The sequence below is a fragment of the Sebastes fasciatus genome, chromosome 24 (assembly GCF_043250625.1).
Source record: "Sebastes fasciatus isolate fSebFas1 chromosome 24, fSebFas1.pri, whole genome shotgun sequence".
Taxonomy (NCBI): Eukaryota; Metazoa; Chordata; class Actinopteri; order Perciformes; family Sebastidae; genus Sebastes; species Sebastes fasciatus.
Window position 1 is genome coordinate 4,878,976 of NC_133818.1, and position 20,477 is coordinate 4,899,452.

At 37.4% G+C, this 20,477-nt stretch overlaps 1 protein-coding gene across 4 annotated transcripts; it reads left to right on the plus strand.

Annotated features, from left to right (window-relative positions):
- On the plus strand, positions 1-19,650 carry LOC141762751 (ATP-binding cassette sub-family C member 4-like). Of its 4 annotated transcripts, none has more exons than XM_074626801.1 (5): positions 1-136; positions 1,651-1,770; positions 1,875-1,985; positions 2,334-2,488; positions 19,609-19,650. In XM_074626801.1, the coding sequence occupies exons 1-5, from the start codon at positions 52-54 to the stop codon at positions 19,615-19,617; spliced, it is 480 nt and encodes a 159-aa protein (XP_074482902.1). In that variant the 5' UTR covers positions 1-51; the 3' UTR covers positions 19,618-19,650. The 4 variants fall into 4 exon arrangements, with proteins under 4 accessions (XP_074482902.1, XP_074482901.1, XP_074482904.1 ...); XM_074626800.1 differs by lacking the exon at positions 19,609-19,650 and adding an exon at positions 2,569-2,733; XM_074626803.1 differs by lacking the exon at positions 2,334-2,488.
- The last annotated feature ends 827 nt before the right edge of the window (positions 19,651-20,477 follow it).

The following is a 20,477-nucleotide window of genomic DNA, read 5'->3' on the forward strand; positions in this document are numbered from 1 at the left end:
CACCCCTGTGCTCCACCTCCACTTGGTACAGTCTGGTTCCCTCTTGTATTAATGACATTGGATTCTTCCACTTCCTGTTTGTCAGTCGGACCTTTGATTGGGAGGAAACGAGGACCTGAGCACGCGCTTCAAACAGGTAAGACTAAAACAATTACAAACAAACCAACAATAATCACTAACCATGCTAAAAACTCACCTTTGTGTGTATGTTTTCTTCATTGTTTGACAAATATTAGTAAAAGAACTGATAACATAACACAGTAAGAGTTGCATTGATTGATTGATTGATTGATTGATTGATTGCACAGACCGGACACAGCTGTGGGAACTTTTTCTAATTGCACAACAGGCACTTTGAAATCTGACCTACTTTATTTGAATGCACTATAAATGTGCTATTTTATGATATTCTAAAATGGTGTATTTTTTTTAATATTTCTGCATACTGGTGTCAAACAGTCTTGGATTCAGGGTCTGAAATTAACGTTTTTGTATGCCACTTCTGAAATATAGGTTTTAAAATTGTAAACTCTGAGTCAGTGGTACCAGACTGTAGAATTATGTAATATATGTAACCTTAATGCATGACTATGTTTGGTAACACTTCATGTTACAGGTCTGCAAATTTCATGGTAATTAGTTGATAATTGGCAAGTTACCTATTTGAAATTTCTCTGGAATTACCCCAATATTTACCTAAATTAAATTACTTTATTACAAACATGATTTAATAATTATATGCTAAAATAGTATATAATCTTTAAAATAGGGCCCTTAGGCGCTGCTCTTCATCGGAGGTGGAAAACCAAAACTAATAAAAGACACAAATCTCACCATTGTGAATTGTGTATTGTCAACACAGATGTAACCTGGAAGCTAATGTCATGATTCAGAGAGTTTTTAAAGAAATTTAAAAGAAGTTATTTGCTAATTATCATCAATATACCAGCAGACATGGAAATAAAGCAGATCAATTAACTTTGTGTTCTTTACCCTGGAAATGTATTAAATAAATTACCAGCTATTGAGAAATAGCAGAATATGATTATGAAATAATGTTTATAATAAAGTAATTTTCAATAAATTTATAGGTAAATATTGGGGTAATTCCAAAGAAATTTCAAATAGGTTACTTGCTAATTATCACCTAATTACCATGAAATTTGTTGACCTGTAAAATGAAGTGTTACCATATATTTAATTTAGGCTTGAGAATTGCTTTTTAAAAATAATATTTCTTAATATAAGGAAAACCTGTCTGCCATGGTGGCAGGTGACCTGAAAATTGATTGGTGATTTCTCCTATTCTAAAATGGTGTTTGAATATTTCTGCATACTGGGGTCCCTAAACAGTCTTGGATTACATAAATTGGGTATTGAGAGGACATCACTAAAGAAATGAGCAAAGTAAAAATATGGTTTGATATAAAAACAAATTATCATTAAACGTGAACAAAACTAACGTAATGTTATTTGGTAAATTGTAGAGTTAATATTAATTATAGTTAATTGTTCAATTTAGCACCTAATCTGTGTAACAAATGGTTTCAACCCAAAAATTGCTGCAACAACTTATGAGACATAATAATAATCACAGACTTATATCATAATGTTGTAAGCCCTTATACTTTTTTTTCATCTGTCCTGCAGCTCGGAGTCCAGTGTTGCCCCACCTGTCGTCGTCTCTTCAGGGCCTGTGGACCATCCGAGCCTTTGGAGCAGAGGAGAGGTTCCAGAAAGCCTTCGATGCCCAGCAGGACCTGCACTCAGGTTCTCCTCAGCCTCAGCACCTTTACATTCACTGCTCATCAATATCAAGCATTTGTGAGCTGCGTCAGTGCAGCGTCTATAATCTATGTCCTCGTCCTGAACAGAGGCCTGGTTACTGTTGCTGACCACCTCTCGCTGGTTCGCTGTCCGTCTCCACGGCATCTGCTCCATCTTTGTTACCGTCACCACCTTTGGCCGCCTGCTGCTCAGAGACCGTAAGGAAGAATTTTAATCTTTTCATATTAAAGTGATAGTTTGGTTGTTTTGAAGTGGGGTTGTATGAGGTTCTTCACCATAGTCAGTGTATTACCTACAGTAGTTGGAGTTTGGAGAATCAGACAGGAGTACCAGAACGGGAGCAAAGCAATGTACTGCTGCGGACGGGGCCGGCAGCAAAACGGATTTTAGAAACATGAAAAAAATCAGTTTAAGTGTATGCTATATTTAGAATATAATGAAGGCTCTGGAGGAGGTCAGTATCCAATCAGCACACTCCAGCAGTTGATCTTCTAGCTTCCATTGTCGTGTGCGTCAGGCAATCACTCACTCGGCGTTCCCTGCAGGTGCAGCTGAAGTCCGCGGTGGAGGAGACGGTTCTGGCCGAGTCGGGCTCCAACTTCAGCGTTTGCCAGAGGCAGCTGGTGTGTCTGGCCAGTGCCATCCTGAGGAAGAACTGCATCCTGGTCATCCACGAGGCCACGGCCAACGTGGACCCCAGGTACTGTTGACACAACTCACCTCATTGGCAAAAAATGCATGCAGTAGTACTGTGTACTCCGTTTTTATTCCTCCTATTAGTTTGTCTTCAAAGCTTCCTGCTGTAGCTGCTGGTCCTGCTGTAGCAAACGTGCAGTGAAAGCAAGTATGTTGGTGCTTTTAGACATAGTTATGATCTGCATGTTAGAAAAGGGAAGCATTTTTCATCTGGTAATTAGAACTGTATCATAACATAGAACATCAAACCACATCAAACCACTAGTGCAGCAGTTACAAACTCAAAAGATCCCGCCAACAAAAGCTTATTGTTCTTATCAAAGACTTTATTCATTTTACTCGTGGCTCAGGTAGTAAAATGCATTTCTTTAACATCTCTACCGTGTCTCTGCAGGACAGATGAGCCGATACCTCGTCGTCTCAACACCATCATAGACCGGTGAGTCCTCTTACTCATAGATTCTAGAAAAGAGTTGTTGTTTATCATCATAAAGGTCATAGTATGTCATGAAGTCATGTAGCGTTATTGCATAGAGCAGATTAGTAATCAATCATTACTAAATATCAAAATATGGATCTAGAATTAATAACTCAAAATTAGGAATCATAAACCCATGAATTGTTGTAAAATGTGAAGGAGAGTGATGACAGTCAGCAATCACAATTCACCCTTATATCCAATTCAATTATTTCATTTAGGACGGCACCCAATTTTGAAAAAGAAACAGGGTAAACTTCAAAATTTCATATTAATCAATTGAGTCTCATTGAGTTCTTGCACATGGTGAACAGTGATTTTAGTTGTTTATATACACACAAATCAAGTAACCAAGTTCTTTATAAAATTAAATGTTTATTTGACTAACTACTTGACCGTACTACTAACAGAAAATAATTGAATAAATATAAAACAAAGGTAATAAAATTAATAAAGGATAATTGAAGGAACACAGTTAATACAAAGAATACTAAAAAGTCATAGTAAAGTATTCCATAAAAAAGTCATAGTTTATTATGAATATAAAAATGTCATAAAAAGTCATCGTATGGTATGTCAAAAAAATCAGTCACAGTATAGTATGCCATAAAAAAAGTCATAATTTATTATGTATATAAAAATGTCATAAAAAGTCACAGTATAGTTTGTCATTATATTGTCATATAAAAATCTCAAAGTATAGTATGTCATAAATAGTTATCGTATGTCATAGTACAGAATTCCATAAAAAAGTCACAGTATGGCATGCTATAGTTTAGTTTGTCATTAAATATCATAATATAGTATGTCACAAAAATGTCTTACAATAGTATGATGTAGCATATTATGCCATAAAAATGTCATGGTATGTCATTATAAAGTCATAGTATAGTAGGTCATAAAATGTCATAGTATAGTATGCCATATAAAAATTCATGGTATAATATGTCAAAAGAATAGTCATATAGTATGTCAAAAAAATCATTAAAAAGTCATAGTATAGTTTTTGAAAAAATATAGTCATATAGTATGTAAAAAAAATCTTTAAAAAGTCATATCATACGTTGAAAAAAAAGTCAGTCGACAAAAATGGCATTGTATAGTATGTTAAAAAAAAGTCATAGTATAGTATGTTGAAAAAAATTTCATAATATAGTATGCTCTAAAAATATACCATTGCATAGTATGATCTAAAAATACGTCAGAGTATAGTATGTAGAAAAAAATCCGTCATAGTATAGTATGTCGAAAAAAATACTGTACTGTACTGTATGTAGAGAAAAATGCATAAATGTCATAGTATGTCGAAAAAGATATAGTATAGTATGCTCTACAAATACGTCATAGTACATAGCATAGCTTTTCACGGTACAACAGTTTATTCAAACAACACGGCAACAATATACAACACACAACATTAATCACACATTTAAAGCAGTTGTAAAAAGGCGAGGTTTGTTTTGTGATTTCAACAGACCGGCGCAGTCTCGGACGTGTTTGGGGAGCGACTTCCAGAGGGACGGGACAGCTACGGAGAATGCTCCGTCGCCCCAGGTCCAGCGCTTGGAGACAGTAGCCGAGGCTGCAGGAAGGAGTGCGGCGGCGGAGAAGGTAAGTCATTAAAACACCATACTGTGGAAAAGACTGTGAAGGACAAGATCCAGCCAGGAACTCAAACAGGAAGTGGTGCTTAAGAGAGGAAGTAAATGTATTGATTGGAGCATTTGAATATTTGATGTTTTGTTTACTTGTTTATTTGACTTGTTTGCTGTAAAAATGTCATAATATAACTAAATTTCATAGTATAGTATGCTCTATGATCTATCATAGTTTTATGGTAGTCTATCCGTATTTAATGTCTGATGGTAGTTTTTCGCTGTCTTTTGGTGGTAGTTTGGTATTTTGTTGGTAGTTTAAATAAACTACCATCAGACATTCCTAGTTTAATGCCAGTTAATCGTAGTTCAATGGCTGATGGTACTTAAATGTGTGATGGTAGTTTTTTCCAAGTCTTTTGTCCTAATCTTTCTTTTTATTTTTTTTTTTCCCTGTTCGTAGTTTGTTCGTAGTTTGTTCGTAGTGTAGGGGCCTCACCAGGTCCTGGGCGATAAAGAGCGGCCTAAGGACCCCGTTCTTCACCAAGGAAAAGCGCGCATCGCCTTTTCCTTCATTTCTGGCTGCTTTCCCATCCGCTGCCACACGGAGGATCAGCCCTTCCGTTCATCAGCATCATAATGGCCCGTTATTGTCCGAGCCCGCGCGACACCGCCGGACCAATTAACAACGATATACGCCAATATCGCTTCGGAGAAGCGATTCAAGTAAGAGGCTTGTGTCTGGGCAGAGACTAGTGAAATTGTGTATTCTAATAAGTTAATAACTATTGTTGATTTGTACTAAACGTACAGACCGCTGAGTCCATTTGTTTGCTTTACTTGCTTGGCTTGTTTGTTATGCTTTGTTTACTGTTGCTGACTGTGTGCTCCACGCTGTGGGCTTCTCCTTATGTTAGCTTCTGCCAAAACGTGAAGATCTGTAGCTGTAGTTTATTAGTAAAAGACCAGTGCACGGCTGGCTAACGTGATCACAAACACACATTGTCTTGCTTTTGTGTTTTGCTTGATTCTAGTTTAGTGCTTAGAGCTGCCTTGTAGAATATCCATTTGTTTATTGAAAGTGTTGTTAATCATTAATTACTACTGTTTAATAACTATTGATTTAGATTGATGTTGTTGGAGTGTTGTTGATTGATATTACTATATTTAAATAAATGGTCTTACTTTAAATAGCAGTTGGCTGTGTTTATTGTGCATTTGTATTGCGGTAACAGCCGGTTGTGAGAGTTAGTGCTCGGATTCACCCTTCACCCTTCATCTCCTAAGTGTAAAGTAGTGTTTAAATACTGGCATTTGGAGTGAACAATCCCCTTATGAGACTGAATTAACGTTTTGGTTATTGGTCCCTGATTCCAGGGTGGTGCCCCGTTCATTATTAATGTTTATTGATAATTGTTATTTATTAATTAGCTAATAACCAAACCTGTTCCCTACAGTAGTTTGTTCGTTTGTAGTTTGCTTGTTTTCTACTAAGAATAAAGTGCCATATTCTAAGCCGGATGGTAGAATTCAGAGACTTGATTAAAGACTTTGTGCTTTAGTATTTTTGACAGGAAAGGTAGTAGGCGGTAGGTAGGATTGGTACTTTTAGCTGTAGGCCGCAGGCCGAGTCAGTCAGGCTCAGAGAAGAGATTACTGACGGTTGAAATCTTATCGGTAAGCGTAAGGCGAACGTGTTTGGAGCGAGCAGACTAGAGGTCGGAGGAGGAATAATGAGTTGCGCCACTGACGTTTTGATCAATAGTGTTTAAACTGGAGGAGAAAGAGAGCGCAGCTGGTGCGGTAGTGGTGTTTTGCGGACAGATTTCAGGTTTCAGTCAGGGCTAGTACTTCAGTTTGTTTATGTGCTACTAAGTTATAAAAAGCACAAATAGAATTAATAAATAAAATTCAGTAAAACACCGTTTGCTTAATTGTTTTAAATGGGTTTTGTATTTCCTATTTATGTACAGAATATATAAAGTGAATGTCTCCACTTTTGCGTTATGGCTTTCTTACTACTTGCCAAGAGAATCTTTATTAAATATTTATCTTTGTGAAAAACAATTTGTGGTATTTTAACTTTATTCCAATTATTTTATGGATCTCAGTTGCCACCTCTTGCCAATATGGCTGTATTTTAGGGCACGTCCTAATTTAGGAGTAATGAAAAATCACACTACGTTCTTCCATCCAAACTCCCTCCGGGATCCCGAGTTTGCAGCAGTTGCCCGAGTCTCGCATATCTCTGTCCAGCCCTCCTGTGTTATTTGCGAGTCTGACTCTTTCTCCCATTTGTGTTTAATGCTTGGTTCTTAGAGTCTTGTATACTTCCATATAGTTTGGAAACCAACTTTTTACTTTTCTCTTTTGTATACGCGTCAGAGAATACAGTAATGAAATTGTAATTGTTTTTACGCTTTGTATTTTTTTCTTAAAGTAATCTCTAACTTGCAGGTACTTGAAAGTCCCGCTTTTCCAGTCCAAATGTATCCGCTAAATCCCGACAGCTCCGCAGTTGACCTTTTTGAGGCGACTGAACAGAAACCTACCGAATACCTCTCCCAACCCGAGACCCCCGCACGTTTCTCCAATTGTAATTTCTTCAGCAGCCTAAACCACAGCTTAACTGAAAATAGGGTCCACTGGTTTAATCTGTTATAACTAACTTGCCATCTCGAGACAAGAAGACAAGTCGTCTGTCTTTGCGTGCGATTAGAGATTTTAATATTCATGTGTGTCGGGTCAGATAGTCAAGTTAGCAAGCAAGAACTTTTCTCTGCGTGAAGCGTAACTAAACACGTCTACCCAAATCTCCTAACTACAAATAGTCACACACAAAAAGCAACAAACAGTATTTAATGTAATCAGTAAATGTACATCGACAGAGGTTAAACAGTCTCTCGCTCAGCCATCCGCTAATGCTGTGCTAAGGTAGGACCAGGTACTTTACCCAGTCCACGGAAGAAAAGCATTTTGATGTCGGAGGAGTCACGTTTGGAGAGTTTTGGTTCAATCCTTTGTTTCTCCAGAGGTCAAAGATTGGCGCCAACTCGGTTTGTTCCTGCGTGCAAAGTGAGACGGCAGACTCGGTTTAAGTCTGGGTTAGCAGTAGGAAGCTTAAAAAGTAAGGCACTTGCGTCTTTTACCTCAGAAGTTCTTTGCGTCCATCTGTCGGTAACAGCACTTCTGCTGGCGTCTTGCAGGTTCTTTTGTTGCGAGGTTGAGAAGAGAGGATTCAGACAAAGGGCAGCCATGAGGTTTGGTTCAGGATTGAAGGACTCTGAAAGACAGGCAAATGTTTGTAGCACATGTCAGGCACATGGTATCAAGAGAATGCAGGAAAAAAAAAGACAAACCTGGAGAAAATCCTGCAGCACTTCGTGCATAGCCCCGTGCCCTCGCCCTTTTCCGCAGACGCTCATTTTGCGAAGACCGAAGTTTGCAAAGACTGATCTCTGCAAAGGACAGTCTTTGCAAAATTCGGTCTTCGCAAAATGAGCGTCTGCGCAAACAATCACGTCTATGCGCAACCCGACTGTCGCTACCCGACTGCCGCTACCTGGCTGTCGCTCCACAAACTCCCGGCTTATGTGCTGGCAGGCGCACCTGAACTTGCCCCGAGACTGATTGCGCAACAGCTGACCGCGCTTGTTCCAGATTGCAAACCGGCCAATCGCAGCGCTCAGAAACCAAACACACTGCTCAACTTGACAACTAGCCACTGCCAATCACTAATCGCAGCAGGTGTGACTTACCTTCCTGTCCTCTAGTTCACAGCTTGTTCACAGCTTGTTCTGCTACTCTTTCATGCCAACGCCACCGCAAGCAACATAGCTTCTTCAGTTGTACTGTGTGCAATGACAATAAAGTTGAATTTCATCTAAGCCACTTTTTTCAACATATACTGTGATGTATTTTTAGAGCATACTATGACATTTTTTTTCAACATACTGTAGTATGACCTCCGCCAAGGCAAATTTTATGTACGTCGCTGTCTTTTTCATAACGTGCTATACGATGACTTGTATGGTGATAAACAAGTACTCTTTTCTAGAGTCTATGAGTAGGAGGACTCACCGGCATCCTGTCGCTGTATATGATGGTGTTGAGACGGTGAGCGCGGTGCATTCTCTGAACTTGTCCGGGATGGTTCTCTGGATCGGCTCTTCTGTCCTGTAGAGACGCGTCGTAGATGTTAAAGAAATCCACAAGTAAAATGAATAAAGACTTTGATAAGAACATTACACTTTTGATGGTGAAAAAAATAAAAGGTCACATTGTGTGCAGTTCTGGTGCAGTATGCGTCACTTTTCCCCTGCCGGTGAGGCGAGTTGTGTCAGCGGTACCTGGGGTCCGCGTTGGCCGTGGCCTCGTCGATGACCGGGATGCGGTTCTTCTTGAGGACGGCTGTGGACAGACGCGCCGGCTGCTGGAGCTCTTCCTCGTGGAGTCTGTAAACAACACTGGGTCCTGGAAAACAGGGGAGAGGGAGGACTTTAATGTAGTTCAGTCTCCAGCTATTTTAACCTTTGTAATTAGTGAATTGTTTCTGTTTTGGGCTCAGGTTAAGAGCCCTTATTCTGAAATAGGCCACAGTAAAGCAGTGTGGCAGAGAGGAGAAACAGATATACAGACGTGCAGCGAGATGCCTGAAAATTAATTCATATCAATTTTGAACCAAAATCCGATCTGATCCTTACTGAACCCTACTGTGTGTTTGTAGCACCGCTGTGCAAATCAATTACAAAAATGTATTTCCTATTTATTTCGGCCACATCAATGTTATCTTGCACCTTTGAACTCGCAAACTCTGTTTGTAATTTGTTATAAAATTAAAAGATGCATTTTCAAATCCAGAGGAGAGATCGCTCTTTCGGCCTGTTGTCAAAGAGACCCGGCTCTTAGCGACAGTGGCGTAGAGAACAAACCAGTCCAAAGTGTGGTTCTACTTCAGTTTAGTCGATGCAGACAATGATTGTTGCCAAAAGAGCGACACGTTTTTTGCTTGTAAGGGCGGAAAAACAAGATATCTGTCAAAAACATCGAGCCAAAGTGTATCAGATACAGGTGGAGAAATGCACCGTTTTCAACAGATGTTTTCCTTCATCCCTAGTTGCCCAATTCACCCTCACATTATAGTTTATAATAGTGATTTGTTCAAAACATGACCGCTTCTTATACTAGAAATATTTTGTATTTTTTTTTTTTTTACATTTCAATAATCACATTTTCAGTGATTTGTTCTAAACAATACTGTTGCAGTTGCTACTCGAATGTTAATGTATATACATTATTTATGACAAAATAAAGCAATGTTAATCCTGTTATTAATTTGTTTCATTTTTTCTCTAAAAACAACAAAAACAAATCGTTCAGAGTACCGTTAAAGTACCGGATCAATAAGCAGTATTGGCAAGAGTAGTAAGTACCATTAAAATCTAAAGATACCTATCAATATTAATACTCAATTGATTGATTGATTGATTGATTCATATTGAATCAACCTTTAGGTAAATATAAGAATCGGAACCAAAACAACTTGATCGGGACGTCCCCAGATTGTTTCCTCTGCGTGTGTGCGTTTTAACAGCCAATAAGAGGAGGTGAGTTGATGTTTACCTGAGGAATGATGGACATCTTCTGGCGCGGGTCGTGGAGGCCGATCTCAGAGGTCAGAACCCCGTCGATGTAGATCTTCCCCTGAGGTTCTGCCATGCGGAACAGAGCTGAGACCAGAGAGCTTTTCCCAGCACCGGTTCACCCCACAATACCAACCTGAAGCACGGGAGAGAAGAATCTGGTTTAATGTATTAGTTTAGGTTGAACGTGATGAATTCAGTCCTCTGAAGACTAAAGACGGCTGACCTTCTCTTTGTGTCGGAACATTGCTTTCAGGTTCTGCAGCGCCGTCGCCGCCGTAGGAGAAGCTGACCCGGTCGAAGGTCGCCTGGCCTTTGCTGGGCCAATCGGGAGGAGGACGCTTCTGGGTTTCCCAGTGTGCTTCGCTCTCCAGTTCGGTGTACTCCACCACTCTCTCCACTGACATCATCTGAAGACAAGAAGGAGACAGGTTACTAATGTGACCGGGAGGTCAAACCAAAGCCGTGAGATGTCGACAGTTTGACAACATCTGTTTTATTTAATAAGATACAGTTTGTTCGTCTCAGAGTTTTGCTTTACATACAGTGCCTTCACAAAGTATTCAGACCCCTTCACTTTTTTCACATTTTCATATGTTGCAGCTTTATGCTAAAATCCATAAAATAATTTTTGTCCCTCATCAATCTACACTCAATACACCATGATGACAAAGTGGAAACAGAATTTTAGAAATGTATTCAAAAGGAAAAACTGAAATATCACATTGACATAAGTATTCAGACTCTTTGCTATTACACTTGAAATTTAGCTCAGGTGCCTCCCATTTCCCTCAATCATCTTTGAGATGTTTCTCCACCTTGACTGGAGTCCACCTGTAGTAAATTCAATTGATTGGACATGATTTGGAAAGGCACACACCTGTCTACATAAGGTGTCACAGCTGACAACGCATATCAACGCAAAAACCAAACCATGAGGTCAAAGGAACCGTCTACAGAGCTCAGAGACAGGATTGTGTCGAGGCACAGATCTGCAGAAGGCTACAAAAAAATGCTGCTGCATTGAAGGTCCCCGAGAGCACGGTGGCCTCCGTAATTCTTAAATGGATGAAGTTTGGAACAACCGGGACTCTCGCTAGAGCTGGCCGCCCAGCCAAACTGAGCATCGGGGAAGAAGGGCCTTGCTAAGAGAGGTGACCGAAAACCCGATAGTCACTCTGGCTGAGCTCCAGAGATCCTGTGTGGAGATGGGAGAAACTTCCAGTAGGACAACTGTCACTGCAACACTTCACCGATCTGGGCTTTATGGCAGAGTGGCCAGACGGACATTAAAGCCCGCTTGGAGATTGCAAGGACACTCAGACTGTGAGAAACAAGATTCTCTGGTCTGATGAAACCAAGATTGAACTGTTTGGCCTCAATTCTAAGCGTTATGTCTGGAGAAAACCAGGCACCGCTCATCACCTGCCCATCACCTGAAGCATGGTGGTTGCAGCATCATGCTTTGGGGGTGTTTTTCAGCGGCAGGGACTGGTGAGGGAAAGCTGTACGGCGCAAAGTACATAGATATTCTTAATGAAAACCTGGTCCAGAGCGCTCAGGACCTCAGACTGGGCCGAAGGTTTGCCTTCCAACAGGACAATGACCCTAAGCACACAGCCAAGACAACTCAGGAGTGGCTTAGGGACAACTCTGTGAATGTCCTTGAGTGGCCCAGCCAGAGCCCTGACTTGAACCCAATCAAACATCTCTGGAGAGACCTGAAGATGAGTCTCCGCCGACGGTTCCCATCCAACCTGACAGAGCTTGAGAGGATCTGCAGAGAAGAATGGCAGAAACTCCCCAAATCCAGGTGTGCAAAGCTTGTCGCGTCATACCCGAGAAGACTCGATGCTGTAATTGCTGCCAAAGGTGCTTCGACTAAGTACTGAGTAAAGGGTCTAAATACTTATGTCAATGTGATATTTCAGTTTTTCCTTTTTAATAAATTTGCAAAAATTTCTAAAATTCTGTTTCCACTTTGTTATTAGGGTGTCTCATTTAGATTGATGAGGAGAAAAAGTAATTTTATCGATTTTAGCGTAAGGCTGCAACATAACAAAATGTGAAAAAAGTGAAGGGGTCTGAATACTTTCTGAAGGCACTGTATCTAGGTCAAGGGACCCCTTTGAAAATGGCCATGCCCGTTTTTCCTCGCCAAAATTTTAATATAGAGCGTTATTTACAATTCTTCCCAAAATCTAACATGACATGGATTCCTTAGGTTTTCTAGTTTCATATGATACCAGTATCACTCTAGCTTTAAAACTGAGCAGCTACAACCTCTGAAAGACACAATAGCCATCAGATTGTTAAGAGATTAATAGTTTATATAATAAAAGTTTGATACTTGGTGTCTGTGTATCGATTCAATATTGCCACGCAAAATACCGCAATACTATACTGTATTCATTATGCCCCCACCCCTACTAAATAATGCGCTTCATAAATCCTTCAGCTACAAATACAAGTTGTAAATAAAGTCAAAAGGAATATCTTACCAGGTCCTCCACCTCTGCACTCTGCCTGAACCCGCCACTGGAACAAATGGAGCCAGCATCCATCTCTAACAGAAAAAGGAAAAACACATTTCAGGACACTATTCTCTCTTTTATCACAACAATTAATGTCTTGCATTTGAACGTGTCTGACTCTGGTGATATCAGAAAAGATACTGTGGTGGACAGCAGTACAGAGCCAGTGTTTAAAGGGATAGTTTGGGTGTTTTGAAGTGGGCTTGTATGAGATACACAGTCGGTGTATTACCTACAGTAGATGACGGTCAGCACACCCCCAGTTTGGAGTCGCAGACAGGAGCACAGAACCAAAGTGGACGGGCAGCAGCAAAATGTATTTTAGGTTCACCGAAAAAAATCAATATCAATTTAAGTATGCGCTACATATAGAATATTTTTGCCAGTTTACCCTGAGGTGAGACAGTTATACAGTCTATGTTTGCATATTGGAACTGAAGCCGTTATCTATGCTCTCACCAAAGCAACCAGACTCCTTTGACAAAAACAGTAATTTTACCCTCACAGAACACGGGAGCTGCTGGTCTACCGCTGCCTCGATCGGTTAGTTTGTTTGTTATTGTGTGACTTTGGTGAGTTCGGATTCACCAAAGTCACACAATAATTCCTAAATGTGGTGTCAAAATTATTAATAAGACAATGTACAAGAAATTCATCTCAGAACGTTTTTTGGAGGATGTCAGGAATGTAAACTGGGCCGATGTGTATGCTACACAGGAGCCTGAGGCTTCTTTACATATTTTTATGAACATCTTTATGAGGATTGTCGACGACCGTGCTCCCGTGAAGAAGTATGCCGCCAAATCCAGACCAGCTCCATGGTTCAATGAGTCTTTAAAAAACCTTATGAAACAGAGAGACAAAGCCAAATCAGCAAAGTCAGGATCTGTGGAAGACAGACTAAAATATTGTCAATTGAGAAACCGAGTGACGAAACAGAATAAAACAATGAAAAAGGAATATTATAAAAATTAAATAAATGCAGTGAAACTACATGGTAAAGAACTCTGGAGAACCTTAAATGAAATAATGGGGAGAAATAAAACTGGGAGCCCTTCTTCTTTTGTTCAGTCGGATGGCAGGTTTTTGACTAAACCATTTGACATAGCCAATTATTTTAATGATTACTTTGTGAATAAGGTCGATGCACTAAGGCAGAATATGAGCAGTGTGGATTCCAATACTCTCAAACTTATAAGTAACAATATAATGATTAACAAAAGTTGTTCATTTCAGTTTAACAGTGTGGATGAGAGTGAAGTAAGGAAGTTGTTAAAAGCCCTTCCTGATATGCTGGACAGTAAGGTACTTTGTCTCTCAGCCGATTACATTTCTGGTCCCATATGTCACATATTAAATAAATGTCTAATGGAAGGTATATATCCTAGTATTTGGAAAGAAGGCAAAAATAATTCCCTTACCTAAAGATGGCAGATTAACATTTACTGGGCAGAACAGCAGACCCATCAGTATTCTCCCTGTACTAAGCAAACTGATGGAGAGAATAGTCCATTCACAAATACAAGATTACTTTGACTGTAATGGCCTGTACACTACATTTCAACATGCTTACAGACATCACTACTCCACTTGTTCCGCACTGACAACGCAAATGACAGACGACTGGCTAAAAGAGATAGATAATTCTAGGATAACAGGTGCAGTGTTACTGGATTTCAGCGCGACATTTGATGTCATAGATCATGACCTTTTAATTAATAAACTACAACGTTATGGATTTAGATCAAGTGCCATCACATTTATGAAGAATTATCTTTTATGCAGAACACAAAGGGTGTATTACAATGGCAGCATGTCTAACAGTAAAGGGCTTAACTGTGGCCTGCCGCAGGGCAGCTGTCTTGGACCTCTCCTGTACTCCGTCTTCACAAATGACTTGCCATCTGTATTGCATAAAGCTAGTATACAAATGTACGCCGATGATTCCACACTGTATTACGCAGCAAATACAAGCGGCGAACTAGACCGAGTTCTATCTTTAGACCTAAACTTGGTCTATGATTGGATAAAACAAAATAAGTTGGTACTAAATATCTCAAAAACCAAATCCATTATTTTGGGATCTAGTCATAAGCTGTCATCTATGCCCACAATGAATCTCTACTTGGACAGTGAACCTATGCAGCAGGTGGATAAGGTCACATTACTGGGACTAACTATAGACAATCAACTGTCATGGGTCGAGCACATAGAAACAATTGTCAGGAAAATGGGAAATGGTATCTCCTTGGCAAAAAAATGCCTTCCGTATGTTCCGGCACACGTTCTGGGACAAGTAGTTACATCTTTAAGTTTAAGCCACCTGGACTATTGCTCACCTGTATGGTCTTCTGCACCGAAAAGCATACTGCGGAAACTACAAATTGCCCAAAACGAGACTTGTGTTACACTGCCCCATGAGAACGAACACAGACAGCTTGCATCATAAACTGTCATGGTTACCAGTAGAGAAAAGACTTGCCTTAAGCACAGCGACGTTCTTTAGTAACAGCATTTATTCTACTAAACCCGAGTTTTTATACAGTCAAATTACCAGATGCAGGGACGTTCGCAGTCATTTCACTAGAACAGCAGGTGATGGCCAAATCATGTTAACTCTAAAAAACTAATGCCTTAAAAAAGACGGTCATTTACCGCGCCATCACTCGCTGGAATAGCAGCCCTCTTCACATCCGTCAATCCTCTAACAAATCCTCATTCAAATACCATCTAAGAATACATTACTTAAACAGCTGATCGATAGTCCAGTGTTGGTCATGTATGGTTTTCTTATTTCCTTTTCCCTGATGATGGGCCTTGAGGCTAAACAAAAGTTGTGGAACATTTGTGTATGAATTTGAAATCTGAAATTTATGTTTGAAAATTTTAGTGTTATTGGTGTAACACAAATGTGATGTTGTATATAGTATGTATGTGATAAATTAATGTACATGATTTCAGACCCCAGGAAGACTAGCTGGTGCCATTGGTATCAGCTAATGGGGATCCTTTTTAGATAAATAAATAAATAAACACAAACAAATTAATTGATCGAGGCAGCGGTAGACCAGCAGCTCCCGTATTCGGCAAGGTAAAATTACAGGTTTTTTCAATGGACTCTGGTGGCTTTGACTAGAGCATAGATGGATACAACGGCTTCAGTTCCCCATCAGAAAGGGGCTGTCTGACGGTAAGGTTAAGTGGTGAAAATATTCTTAATAGAGCGTACACTTAAACTGATATTTATTTTAGGTTTTGCTGCCCCCGTCCACGCTTTGCTCCCGTGCTGGTGCTCCTGTCTGCTTCTCAAAACTGGAGGCGTGCTGACCGTCATCTACTGTAGGTAATACACTGACTGTAGATAAGTACCTCATACAACCCCACTTCAAAACACCTGAACTATCCCTTTAATGTTAAAAAAGGTAAGTAGACAGGTAGACCATATCATGGCTATTTTTTTTTACATACTATTCTATTACTTTTTATGGTTTTTTTTGCGACATACTATACTATGTTTTTTTTATAATTTCTTTTTGGCATACTATACCATGACTTTTTTCTTTTTTTTTTTAAATTTTTTGGACATACTGTAGTAGGACTATTTTATTAAAATACTATACTATGACTTTTTTATGATTTCTTCCGACATACTATACTATATATATATATATGTATATATATATATATATACATATATATATATATACATACATACACACACATTTTCCCTGTTTTTTGTTTTTTTTAAATTGGGTGTCGTCCTAAATTAAATAATTGAATTGAATATAAGGGTGAATTGTTATTGCTGACTGTCATCACTCTCCTCCGTTTATGATTCATAATTTTGAGTTATTAATTATAGATCCATATTTTTATATTAAGTAATGATTGATTACTAATCCGCTCTGTGCAATAACGCTACATGACATACTATGACCTTTATGATGATTATCAAGTAGTCTTTTCTAGAATCTATGAGTAAGAGGACTCACCGGTATCCTGTCGCTGTCTATGATGGTGTTGAGACGACGAGGGATCGGCTCATCTGTCCTGCAGAGACGCGTTATAGATGTTAAAGAAATGCATTTTACTACCTGAGCCACGAGTAAAATGAATAAAGTCTTTGATAAGAACAATACACTTTTGTTGGCGTGATCTTGGCGTGACCCCCCTCCGATCCTTCTGGTTACACCGTCTGCATTCATACAGAAGAAGACGAAGACGTGGATGAAGTCAGCGAAGAATGAACTCAGTCATCCTCAGAAGACGCTGCACTCTTCTGGGGAGAAAAGAAGAGAAGGAAGACATGAGATTTGCATCTCATTCACAAACATCTGAGCCTAAAACAACAACTATGATTACAGTTATAAAATAACTTCTACAAGTGTACTATGATAACACTATGATCATTTTAACCTGAGTAAAGTTTCATTAAGTACCATGAAAATCTATACTATGTACTATGACATTTTAAATTTAAAGTCATAGTATAGTATGTCGAAAAAAACATCATAGTATAGTATGTCGAAAAAAAAGTCATAGTATAGTATGTTGAAAAAAAAGTCATACTATAGTATGTTGAAAAAAAGTCATAGTATAGTATGCCGAAAGAAAAAAGTCATACTATAGTATGTCAAAAAAACGTCATAGTATAGTATGTTGAAAAAAAGGTCATAGTATAGTATGTCGAAAAAAACGTCATACTATATAGTATGTTGAAAAAAACGTCATAGTATAGTATGTTGAAAAAAACGTCATAGTATAGTATGTCGAAAAAAAAGTCATAGTATAGTATGCCGAAAGAAAAAAAAGTCATACTATAGTATGTCAAAAAAACGTCATAGTATAGTATGTTGAAAAAAACGTCATACTATTATGTTGAAAAAAACGTCATAGTATAGTATGTCGAAAAAAGTCATACTATAGTATGTTGAAAAAAACGTCATACTATATAGTATGTTGAAAAAAACGTCATAGTATAGTATGTTGAAAAAAACGTCATAATATTATGTTGAAAAAAACGTCATAGTATAGTATGTCGAAAAAAGTCATACTATAGTATGTTGAAAAAAACGTCATACTATATAGTATGTTGAAAAAAACGTCATAGTATAGTATGTTGAAAAAAACGTCATACTATTATGTTGAAAAAAACGTCATAGTATAGTATGTCGAAAAAAGTCATACTATAGTATGTTGAAAAAAACGTCATACTATATAGTATGTTGAAAAAAACGTCATAGTATAGTATGTCGAAAAAAACGTCATAGTATAGTATGTCGAAAAAAACGTCATAGTATAGTATGTCGAAAAAAACGTCATAGTATAGTATGTCGAAAAAAAAGTCATACTATAGTATGTTGAAAAAAAGTCATACTGTAGTATGTCGAAAAAAACGTCATAGTATAGTATGTCGAAAAAAACGTCATACTATAGTATGTCGAAAAAAACGTCATAGTATAGTATGTTGAAAAAAACGTCATAGTATAGTATGTTGAAAAAAACGTCATACTATTATGTTGAAAAAAACGTCATAGTATAGTATGTTGAAAAAAACGTCATACTATTATGTTGAAAAAAACGTCATAGTATAGTATGTCGAAAAAAAAGTCATACTATAGTATGTCGAAAAAAGTCATACCATAGTATGTCGAAAAAAACGTCATAGTATAGTATGTTGAAAAAAACGTCATACTATTATGTTGAAAAAAACGTCATAGTATAGTATGTCGAAAAAAAAGTCATACTATAGTATGTCGAAAAAAACGTCATAGTATAGTATGTCGAAAAAAACGTCATAGTATAGTATGTCGAAAAAAGTCATACTATAGTATGTCGAAAAAAACGTCATAGTATAGTATGTTGAAAAAAACATCATAGTATAGTATGTCGAAAAAAGTCATACCATAGTATGTCGAAAAAAACGTCATAGTATAGTATGTCGAAAAAAGTCATACTATAGTATGTCGAAAAAAAAGTCATACTATAGTATGTCGAAAAAAACGTCATAGTATAGTATGTTGAAAAAAACATCATAGTATAGTATGTTGAAAAAAACATCATACTATAGTATGTCGAAAACAGTACGGAAAAAATGACAGGTCAACTCCAGATGGACCAGACGTTCACACAGGAAACTAATACTACTACAACAACAAATACCACTACAACAACTACTACTTTCCAACACCACTAAAAGCATATCACCAGCCCAGCACAGTATGAGGAAGATGTAGATGAAGTGAAGAAACCGCTCCTCACTTTTGGTCCTGAAACTCTGCACTTACCTGGGGAGAAAAGAAGCAAAGGACATCAGTCTTTTTCTCGACATACTATACTATGAATTTTTTTTTCGACATACTATATACTATGACCTTATTTTGACATGCTATACTATGACGTTTTTAAAATGACATGCTATACTATGACTCTTTTTTTTTAAATGACATACTATATTATGACTTTTTTTTAAATGACATAATATACTATGACTTTTTTTTAAATGACATAATATACTATGACTTTTTTTTAAATGACATAATATACTATGACTTTTTTTTAAATGACATAATATACTATGACTTTTTTTTAAATGACATAATATACTATGACTTTTTTTTTTAAATGACATAATATACTATGACTCTTTTTTTTAAATGACATAATATACTATGACTTTTTTTTAAATGACATAATATACTATGACTTTTTTTTTTAAATGACATAATATACTATGACTCTTTTTTTTAAATGACATAATATACTATGACTTTTTTTTTTTCGACATACTATGCTATGACAAAGACTTTATTAATTTTACTCGTGGCTCAGGTAGTAAAATGCATTTCTTTAACATCTATACCGTGTCTCTGCAGGACAGATGAGCTGATCCCTCGTTGTCTCAACACCATCATAGAAGCAGATTAGTAATCAATCATTACTTAATATCAAAATATGGATCAGTTCTTTTACTCATATTTGTCAAACAATGAAGACGCTGTCTAGAAAACATCTAAAGGTGAGTTGTTAGCATCCCTGGTTAGTGATTATTATTATTATTGGTTTGTTTGTAATTGTGTTAGTCTTACCTGTGAAGCACGTGCTCAGGTCCTCGTTTCCTCCCAATCAAAGGGCTGACTGACAAACAGGAAGTGGAAGAATCCAATTTAATTAATACAAGAGGGAACCAGACTGTACTAAGTGGGGTGGAGCACAGGGGTGTTTTAAGTTTAGTTTGATTTATTTGTACAATTTGGATATAAAATATGTACTATTTAATAAAATGAGAAATAAGTAAAAAATTACATTATTACTCATTTAATATTTTTTTTTTAATTAATATTTTGGTTTGAATTATGTCTTTTTTTTAATAATCCTTAATTGTTTGTTTTTAATTTTCAATGCTTTCAAACAATAATTTTAATTTAATTTATTTTATTCTGTATTTGTCTGTAATTTTAAATGTGCAATAAATGTACAATTTATGTAAATATAGGAGTAAATTCATAATGAATAAATAAGACATTTATTTATTTCTAAATTCAATTAAAACATTTATTTATTTGAGTATTCACATATTAATGTGGTTTATCAATTAAGTTATGTATTTATTTACATGGTATTTTTTCATCATGTATTTATAGATTTATTTATTTATTTTAAGGTAATTTTTTGTCCTTCAGACATTAATACTTCATTTAAACCATTACCTTTACACATTACATGCACCTGCTGTTATCCAGTG

Coding starts and splice junctions, on each gene's coding strand:
- LOC141762751 (XM_074626800.1), top strand. CDS start 52: ATGACATTGGATTCTTCCACTTCCTGTTTGTCAGTCGGACCTTTGATT. Junction 1,771..1,874: donor CCAGCAGGACCTGCACTCAG/GTTCTCCTCAGC, acceptor CGTCCTGAACAG/AGGCCTGGTTACTGTTGCTG. Junction 1,986..2,333: donor CCGCCTGCTGCTCAGAGACC/GTAAGGAAGAAT, acceptor CGTTCCCTGCAG/GTGCAGCTGAAGTCCGCGGT.